This window comes from Micromesistius poutassou (assembly GCF_964030765.1).
Source record: "Micromesistius poutassou genome assembly, chromosome: 3".
NCBI classification, from domain to species: domain Eukaryota; kingdom Metazoa; phylum Chordata; class Actinopteri; order Gadiformes; family Gadidae; genus Micromesistius; species Micromesistius poutassou.
In genome coordinates this window covers 16,770,863-16,780,862 of record NC_140273.1, presented here as the reverse complement: position 1 = coordinate 16,780,862, position 10,000 = coordinate 16,770,863, and the positions used below count along the sequence as shown (strand labels likewise).

Below are 10,000 nucleotides of genomic sequence, written 5' to 3'. Positions count from 1 at the left end.
CTCTCTCCCCCTCTCTCTCTCATCTAATCATCTAATCTACCCTCCCAGCCCCGCCTGGGTCGAACTTTACCCCTGAAATACTGTTTACTTTGATCCAACGTCAACCCCTGAGGGGAGAAAGACTTCTTCGAGTGCTCTTTTTGGCGTGTTTCCACGGTTAACTGAGAGAAGAGGGTGATGCAATTATAAGGTGAAAACTCCATTCACAAGATACTAACTGAGCAGAAGATGAGAAAAGCAGTGCATGTGAAGGTTGCATGACACTTTGTTACATTAACCTTTCTTTTAGCACTGCAGAACAGTAAAGCGTTGTGTTCAGAGTCAGACACAATCAACTCATTTCAAGGACCTCAAACTATGCCCCCTGTGGCCGGCTTTCTGAGTATTGCAATGCTGCTAACATGACAACAGTTGTTTGAGTAGCGATCCAGGATGTTCTTTTTTTTTTTTTCAAACCCCTGTGTCTGTGTTTTGGTTTTGGTCAAAGGTGGAGAACATAGCTGGCTCGCTAGTCTGCCAATGAACAGTTGGAAGCTTTAAATATACAGCGAGCAATCAAACACACCTTAGACGGTCCTTTGGCACAAAGCACGCTATTGAGACTTTTTCTACAAAATGATGTTCTGTAAAAGGAATTTAGATGAATAGATGAATACAATAAGAATTGTATATTATATTATTAATCTTATATATTATATTGTCTGGACACAGCCTGGAACAAATTAATTTGAGGCACAGGAAGAAAAGAAAATCGGAATTAAAAAAGTTTTTGTCTTTAGTGCGTAAGAAAGCAGTTAAGGATCAAAAAAGAAATAATTACTAATTATCATGATGAATATGGATACTTAGCCAACTGTCTCTTTACCGCCTAAACCTTTTTATAGTCAATTCACGAAGACTTTAAAAAGACTAGTGATGAAAATACCCACTTCCAGTCTGTCTGTGTTTTAAGTAAGCAAGAGACATTGTGTAAGCACAGCTCCAGAGATGTTGACTTGTGCGTCTGGGCCTCATGAGGCTCTCCTTAACGTTAATTCAAGGGTTGAATACTTTTGTGTTTCTCGTCATCTAAACCGGCTTAAAGGAAAAGTGGCCAGCTGGACAACATCCTTACCGGCTGACCTACAGTAAGGCAGGAGTGCTTATGCAGCTTTTACCCTACACCGTATATAAACACTGTTCCTCTTCACTCCTGCATACATTCCCTCCTTTTCTAAACATTTTATTCTTTTACTGCTGTCCCTCACCGTCCGACTGGAAAACACTAAAGCCTTTAGTCTACTTTAAAGGGCAATAGAAACTGGTCGCAAGCTAGTTCTCTAAATCAAATTGAATCTGCGATCATTGAAGTCAACCACTAATTCACAAAGTGAATTACACAAGTTTGAATGCTTTTACTTGTGTATTTCATTAAAAAACACAGACACACAAAACAGTACTGAAATAATTGACATACAATGTGTTTATTCATTTTTGGTTATTTTTTGCCATTTCGGTTTTGTTGTAGCTATACATTTCTTTTCTCTCTGTAGCAACAGTTTTTTTAAAAAGTTAAAGAGAAAAGAAAAATACAATCATTGCTAAACATCTAAAAAGGACTACATGCATGAAAGACAATTACATTTCTTTTCTTTTTTTTCCATTTTTTCTGTTAAACCTTTTTTTCCTTGTTCTTTAAAATATCATAATGAGTCCACTTCTGGCTCCAGGCCATAAACAAGCAGATGTCCCATCGTGAAACGGTATTTAAAAAAAGCCTCTCTACAGTGACTAGATTTATTGTATTAACTTTTTTTTTGTTTTAAACAAGATACAAACATGACAGGTGTTTATAAAAAAAAACAAAAAAAAACAAGAGCCTTGTCCGAAAAACAAATGTCTAAGTTATGAAAACCAATAAAACGGCTGTGGTTCTGGTCATGGTGTCAGCATTAAAAAATAAAAAATAAAACAACAACAACAACAACAAAGAAACGTAAAATGTTAGAAGTTCATTTGTAGATTTTTCCTAGCTCCTAGTTCTTCGGCTTGAGGTTGGGCTCTGCGTTGGGCGTGCTTCTCTGGGATTGTTAGTTTGAGCTGCGCCCCAGGGTGGCCTGTGACTGTGATCTGGGAGGATCTGGGAGGACTGGGGTCTTAGGCCATGTCCACGCTACGTCCGGATAGTAAGAGAAAAAAAAAGAAGTTTCCGTGCCAAACGTTTTTTTCTGCCCGTACCGGCGTCTCCACCTTCGTCTCTCACCACACCGTCGGACTGAAGCGGGTTTAGAAGGCTTACCTTCCGTCTGTCATGCGCCTACAGTGTCAGCCCCCCCGGGAATACAGCCTTTATTGTCCTGGATCACGAGGATACCGTGTTGCTCGTGCATACAGCGCAAGACCATTGTTTATCTGTTGTCCTTTTTGGAGATCTTTGTTTCTTTCTTCAAAAAGCTCAGTTTTCGGTGGAAAAAGCACGTTTAGTGTGGGTGGGAGGCCAACACAGAGAACAAGAGGTGTGTTTTGACTTTTATCTGGTGTGCGGCGTGGACATGGCCTTAGTTTGAGGTGTCATGGGTGGACCCTGCCAGAAGCTCCAGGGGGCGCTAGAGACAGAGAAGGTATCAGTGCTGTCCTGCAGACCCTCTTCACCCTGGCATATCTGATGGAGAGAGAGAGAGAGAGAGAGAGAGAGAGAGACAGGGAGAGAGGGTTCTTAGACATGTTCATTTTCAGCTTGTTACTTCACGTCCACATCTCAAATAGTCCAAGTTTTCAACAAGGTATGCCAATCATTAAATAGTTAATCAGCTGTTTATTTACCGTTACTCTCTGTGCCTTCTTTCACAGTTGTTTATTTTAATGCCACTTCCTCTAGTACACTCTTAATCTTGTGCCGCATCTCACATGGAGACCAAATTGAAAGTGATTGAGTGTGTGAGTGGGTGAGTAAGTGAGACTGGGCGTGTGTGTGTGTGTGTGTGCGTATGTGTATTAGGGGTGTATGGTATAAACGGTATAGAAAGTACACCGGTGTGAATTTGCGCTACGGTATGGATTTTGACGATACCGTGACACCGGTGTGACCGGTAGACAGTGTTGTGTGTAACGCGTTAGGTAACTACTTGTTCATGTAAAAAGTCAAGTTACACGTAACTACTGAAAATATGGTGTATATATATACGAATATTAGGCAGCCCTCAAACCTGTTATGGGCATTATTTTTTGTAAACGGAACGTAGACCGACTCATTTCACGGATTCCTGTGAGACCAGGTTGCCTTAATTACATCTGTCGCATATTTAAGGTGAAAACTAAATGTCAAGGGAAAGAGGTGGTGGTTGCAAAAAGTATTTTGATCACTTATTAAGTTCACTTGTTGCTTAAAATAGTTTATTCGTTTCCCAGTATCATTTCCTTAATTTAGAAGACTGTTTTGTTCATTTTTGAATTGTAAAATAAATAAAATATTTTTTTTAAGTTGCAAGTTTTTGAAATTATTGGAAGCGAGTCGAGCTGACCTTGCCTGCTGTACCCACGGCCCAAAATAAAGAACAGCCGAGACAATATCCTTAATTCAAACATGCCGTTTCATTTGGCCTCAATTGGCTACAGATGCAAACTTGGAATGAACATGCGCAATGGGGATTTCTAAAGGTTACTGTACAGTGGCGGAGCCTGCAGGACCTGAAACATCACTACGGTAGAGCTAAGAACGCTCTACGAGCGCTTCAGACCAACCTTACCAACGAACGACGTACGAAAGAGATTCATAGCAAAGAACGTTTCGGGAAACACGCAAAATGTTAAGGTAGAACTTAAAGAAGAGATTATGAATACCGGCGCTTTTGCTGGTAAGGCTATGTGCGCAGTGCGCCAACTTTTTTATGAGATAGAGAGCCCCTTAAAGATGAAAAAAATTAACATACTGTGATATAATACCGTTACTGTCTATGCCTCAAATCATACCGTGATATAAATTTTTGTCCATACCGTACAGCCCTAGTGTGTATATGTGTGTGTGTGTGTGTGGCCTCATTATTTGGATCCTTTTTTTTTTTTTGAAATGTGAGGAGCAGTGAAAAGGCTACATAGTGCTGTCTTAAATGGTTTTAGTACTTTTAAAATGTCCCCTGCTAATATAGACACATTAAGATGTGTTTGTTTGTGCTGCTGTCGCCCTGCAACCAAAAACTGTTCCAACACATCCTGTTGTGTGATCTGGTCAACAAAAAAACAGTTTCAAAAGTGAAAGCATGTCTGCAGCCTAGCCCAGAAACAACTTAACCAGCACTGTAATGTGTTATGGGTTGCCATGGTTACTTGCCATGGTTACTCACATGCAGACAGTGATGGGGGGGTGGGGGCTTCTCTACGCAGGTCCTCATAACCTCCCATCAGGAGTGTAACACGGGGCTGGGTATCCTCCTGTGCATACACACACATTATAAACACACACATTACATACACACACATTACAAACACACACATTATAAACACACATTACATACACACACATTATAAACACACACATTACATACACACACATTATAAACACACACATTACAAACACACACATTACATACACACACATTATAAACACACACATTACATACACACACATTACAAACACACACATTACATACACACACATTATAAACACACACATTACATTCACACACATCATAAACACACACATTACATACACACACATTATAAACACACACATTACATACACACACATTATAAACACACTCATTACATACACACACATTATAAACACACACATTACATACACACACATTACAAACACACACATTATAAACACACACATTACATACACACGCATTGCATGTACACGTTACAAAAACACACACACACACACACACACACACATTGATACACACACTATCTACAGCCTGGCATATTCCACAGCCTTCATATTACAGACACACAGAACCCTAATAAGCATGAAAGCTACATTAAACTATGCACACACATCACATGTAAACACAGGCTAGCTACATGGTCCTGTCACACTGAACAGCCCGTCAAAACCCTTAACCACAGTTCCCTTCTCAATGGGACTAAGTGGGGCTTTTACAAGGAACAGCTTCACAGTTGAACAATTTCATAGAGACTGCTGAACAGCTTCCTGTGAGTCAAGTACCACATGTTGCAAATTATCTGACAATTTCCAAAAATACTCACTAGCAACACCAGAAGCAAATGATGAAACATTATCAAGCAAAACAATCGACATTCTCCAGCCACACCCGCAGAGCTCGGCCAGAATAGACCAGAGAGTGTTTTGATGAAGTGAGGCCGGCCATTAGTTAAACAGCAAACGGAAAACAAAAAGTGAAGAGTTATATTTGCCTTTGCTAGCCTACCAAGGAATCAGTACGACGAGCATTAGCTAGAGACCGCGATGAGCTGTATCTGGGAGCTGGCAGAGTGGGTTAATGCACCGATTAGCCCTCACAATAAAGGTGGCTTGAGTTACGAAAACCTAAACTCATTCACCTCTCTCTATGAGCTGTGTGCGTGTGTCGGTGCGTACCTGAGTTTGGCGTGCCGGGGGAGTTAGCTTGGCTGGCATGCGAGGACACACTGGCTGCGTCCACGGCGGTCTTCATGGCGTAAAGGTTAGCCTCCTCTTGAAATTTACCAATGTTCTTCTTGTACCGAATTCTTTTATTCCCGAACCAATTGGACACCTGGACATAGAGAGGATGTAGAGACCGCAGAGAAAAACACATGAAGAGAGACCTTTAAAGTGTCTAGATACTTTGGGATTTGGCCAACCTTTTAGGATTTGGCGACTGAAGCTACATTTGGGACTTTGTCCTTGTTATCTCTGTGGTATCTCGTGTACCACACTCACGACTGTGCATCATGTTAGGGCTGCTCGATTATGGAAAAAAATCATAATCACGATTATTTTGGTCAATATTAAAATCACGATGATTCAAACGATTGTTTGAAAACATGATGCATTTATTCAGCATTTCTCTCCAAAAAAAATAAATAACACTTAGTAACTGAGAACTTTAACGGAAACTGAACTGAAAAATAGACCAAATGTTCAAATAGAAAATGTTAAAATCTAAAAGAATGTACAAAAATGTGTCCAGTAAAATGACTCCAGCAAATATACTTCAAAAACGAGTTTCAACTCGATGACATTAAGTTTGGAGATCGTTTGACCCGAAAAATCGAATTCTGATCAAAATCCAATGAATTGCACACAGCCCTACATCATGTGGAAACCACAGCCTGGTTTGAAGCGCCACTGACTGGGAGAGGTGTGAGCGTTTGAGCTGCCTGAACCCTGACCTGAGAGACGGTTATAGCACACTTCTTAGCCAGCTCCTCCTTGGCCTCCTCGCTGGGGTAGGGGTTAGCCAGGTGGGAGTAGAAGTACTCGTTCAGCACCTCCGTCGCCTGCTTGTTGAAGTTCCGTCGCTTCCGTCTGCGGGGGGACACACAGCTCGTATCAGCACAGCGAGGACACACTATTGTAGCGGACCCCGACTCCTTTTACCTGGACCATTAGCACGCATCAACACTGCATCAGGTGACCAAAAGTGAAACTTAAAGGGGCCCCTAATTAACCACCAGGTGTGATGTCAATTTGTCATTTACAAGCCGTTTTAAAAACCTGCCTGATAGTGATCTCACACACGGGAGGGTCCACCCATGTGTGTGATGGACTGATGGCCCCCCCCCGCTTTGGTACGGTCCACTGGGTAGGCTGGTAGGTCCGTTGATCTACACTAAAACCATCATACAGCTGGACGGACGACACTACGTGGTCTCTTTTTTGTCGGTGGCCAATCAACAACACACTGAGCGGTACGACCCAAAATTGTGGCTTATTCAGCAACAATCAGGCTCGCATACTTCGTTTTTTTTTACAATGTGCTGTTCTGCATGTCGTCTTTGATCCTCTTTTATTTGACATTTTTATTTCATTTCCATTTTCTTACTTTTTAATAATGTTAATCTGTATTATTATTATTATTATTATTATTATTTTGAATCAAAAGCCCCACTTGAGACAAGTGTCGTAAATGAGCTTTGGCTGGAGACACCGCGATGCAAACATCGGATGACTGTCTCACTGCTTGTACATCTTTCTGCATCTGTCCCTATTCAAATAAACCTTAAATAAAAAGAACAAAACAGGAGTTCCGTTAGTCTGGAAGAACAACAAGAACCGCCCCCCCCGCCGGGCGACTGACCTGGCGTCCAGGAAGCGGGAGCGCAGGATCATGACGGCCTCGCAGGTGCTCTGCTTCAGCTGCATCTGGATGGAGCTGAACTTGCGGTGGATGATGCCCACCATGCGCTCGATCTCCTTGGGCGAGATGGGCCGCGTGCGCGACTGCTCGCGCAGCAGGTTCATCACGTGGTTGGTGAACTCGCTGCAGGCCTGGAGCCGGGGGGGGGGGGGAGAGGGAGCGGTTAACGACCAGGACGACGCTGACGATGATAAGACGACGCGGACGGGGACGGCGATCACGATGAAAACCAAAGTAACACTAATAATAATAATAATACAAATAATAAGAATCATAAACCTAATGATCAAGCATGACAAAAAACAAAACTTTTAGATATAACCACAATAAATATATCCCTGTTTCAACTCCGGAGGCGGTGTGGGCGGTGAGGGCGTGTGATGTGGCGGTTCATAGGTTCCCCCTACCTGTTCGTACTTCTCCAGCTCAGAGTGGTAGATCTGCCGTATCTGGGCCAGCTTGGCCCTGTAGTCGGAGTGCTCGATACTGCCGTCGTTGGGCGAGCCGCCGGCCGCCGCCGCCACTGCGGCGGCCGCGGCGGAGGCCGCGCCCTTCTCCGGGCCGGACACGCCCTCGGCGAGCAGCATGTTGTCCAGCCGCATGATCTGCGGGTCGGGGGGGTCCTCGTCCTGGATCCCTCGGATACTGAGGACTGCGGGGGTGGTGGGGGGGGGGACGTTAACGGGCTGATATGTACTGCACATACTGCTACAGGGAGACTCTTTGAAATAATGCATTTCAGACTGGACGCTTCTTCCAGGTGAAGAGTCGGCTATTGGAATTAATACTCTGAAATACAGGCAGGAGTAACGAGAAGAAACGTTTTTATTTCGTGATCCAAAAAAACGCCACTGTAACCCAAACATGAAAATTCAAAGCTCTTTGTCATACAATGTGACTTCTTAAAAGAGGAAGCGTGTTTGTGCTGATTGTTTGCCACAGCAAACCGAATCTTTGCGAACAAGTGGTGCCTTTTAGTTATTCTTTCTGCAGTTCATTCACCATCCAGCAGAGTGCAGCCTCTTACAGAGCAAAACCACAGTCACCGGCACCGCACTACTAATTTTGATTGTTCTCTGGGTCTATGCGAGTGCGAAACATTGCAAGAGTCTCACATTGGAATGTCCTTTAAAAAATACATTTAAAAAAAAGGCCCACTGCATTTCAAAACAATAGCAAAAAAAGTCTCTGTCATTATTGACATGACACGCAGCAGGCTGCGAAACAGCGTCTAATCTCCAGCGACCCAGACACTGGGTTCAGCTCAAGCTATTCCTAGACAACATGTGACAATGGACACCGGTTGCATATACTATAATGCTACGGCATTAACGTAATGCAACAGGAAGCTTGGGATAATTGATGTGATCATTACAGAGCTCCAACAGCCTGCGTGACGTGTATATTAATCCTGCCGAAAAAAACAAAAAGGTACCCCCCCCCAACCCAGAAATGCGCTTCACTGTTTTCATTCGCCGTAACAAGCGACGTATTGGCAGCTCTTACGACCCTTTAGAAAACCCTCTGCTAAACACAATGCGATGCAGCTGTTAACGCAGACCCCCCGTGACGTAGGAAACACTGGCTCTGTTTGTGTTTGCGTCTGTATTTGCCTCAGATCAAGTCAATTTACTATGTGTTATTCTGTGTGTGTGTGTGTGTGTGTGTGTGTGTGTGTGTGTGTGTGTGTGTGTGTGTGTGTGTGTGTGCGTGTGCGTCCAGTGATGGCTCCAACACAGTCGCACATTGATCTACAGAGGCAGACGCAGAGACAGAGAGAGGGGAGACAAGGAGAGACAGAGTGAGAGAGGGGGAAGAAGAAGAGAATGAATAGAACAAAAAAAAACACACTAGCTGTTGCTATGGTGGAGATGCCGGCTCTGCCCGGCATCCTGCAAGCCAAAAAAAATACAGAAACACAACCCCCCCCCCCCCCCCCCCCACACACACACACACACACACACACACACACACACACACACACACACACACACACACACACACACACACACACACACACACACACACACACACACACACACACACACACACACACACACACACACACACTCTGTTGGATGCACACAGACAGGCACACAGCCTTTAATTAACAGGGGCTCTTAAGGAGCTACTAAAGACCCTGTGAAAAATGAATGCTCATTTGAGAGGTCATTAATTTGCACAGTTATGCAAATTAGGTGGCAATTACTGTGTAGTTGCAGGGATCTTCTCACACATTCATAATCCCACAACGAGGGCTATGACAGCCTCCGCAGCTGGCTAACCGCCAGGCCACGGAGCGCACACACACACACACACACACACACACACACGCACACACACTCACACACTAGCCGCCACGGACACGGAAACACTGCATTCAAAGATCGGAACCTCTAGTCATCCCCAACCCCCATCGCTATGACCCCTGACCCCCAGCTCTCACTGACCCACCCCCCACTTCCAGCCAGGTTTAGGGGCACGTCCCCAATGGAAGCCCTGACACTATGCTAAATATGAATGTAGCAGGCTAACAAGATTACTTTATTCTCCCGATTACCCAATAATCCATTAAGCACGATGTAGGCGGGGTAATCTGTCGATGACAAGGGTGAGATGGACGAGGTGTGACTCCTGGTCTAGTCCCTGCTCATAGTCTGAACCCTTTTGTTGTGGAGTGAATACAGTGTGTGTGTGTGTGTGTGTGTGTGTGT

At 43.8% G+C, this 10,000-nt stretch overlaps 2 protein-coding genes across 2 annotated transcripts in view; both read right to left on the bottom strand.

The window, feature by feature from the left end:
• Positions 1 to 33, bottom strand: part of sid4 (secreted immunoglobulin domain 4) — a 6,786-nt gene extending 6,753 nt beyond the window's left edge. The window contains exon 1 of the mRNA XM_084464970.1: positions 1 to 33. This exon is cut by the window's left edge and continues 127 nt beyond it. The gene's annotated coding sequence lies outside the window, so the exon portion shown is untranslated.
• A 1,434-nt stretch (positions 34 to 1,467) lies between these two features.
• LOC311340113 (pre-B-cell leukemia transcription factor 1-like) overlaps positions 1,468 to 10,000 on the bottom strand; it is a 14,020-nt gene continuing 5,487 nt past the window's right edge. Inside the window, exons 3-8 of the mRNA XM_084464976.1 lie at positions 7,694 to 7,938; positions 7,227 to 7,417; positions 6,319 to 6,454; positions 5,543 to 5,699; positions 4,320 to 4,407; positions 1,468 to 2,641 (exon numbers count right to left, since the gene is read on the bottom strand). Coding sequence (XP_084321102.1) covers positions 4,364 to 4,407; positions 5,543 to 5,699; positions 6,319 to 6,454; positions 7,227 to 7,417; positions 7,694 to 7,938 — 773 coding nt within the window. The 3' untranslated portion in view covers positions 1,468 to 2,641; positions 4,320 to 4,363. The remainder of the gene's footprint in view (positions 2,642 to 4,319; positions 4,408 to 5,542; positions 5,700 to 6,318; positions 6,455 to 7,226; positions 7,418 to 7,693; positions 7,939 to 10,000) is intronic.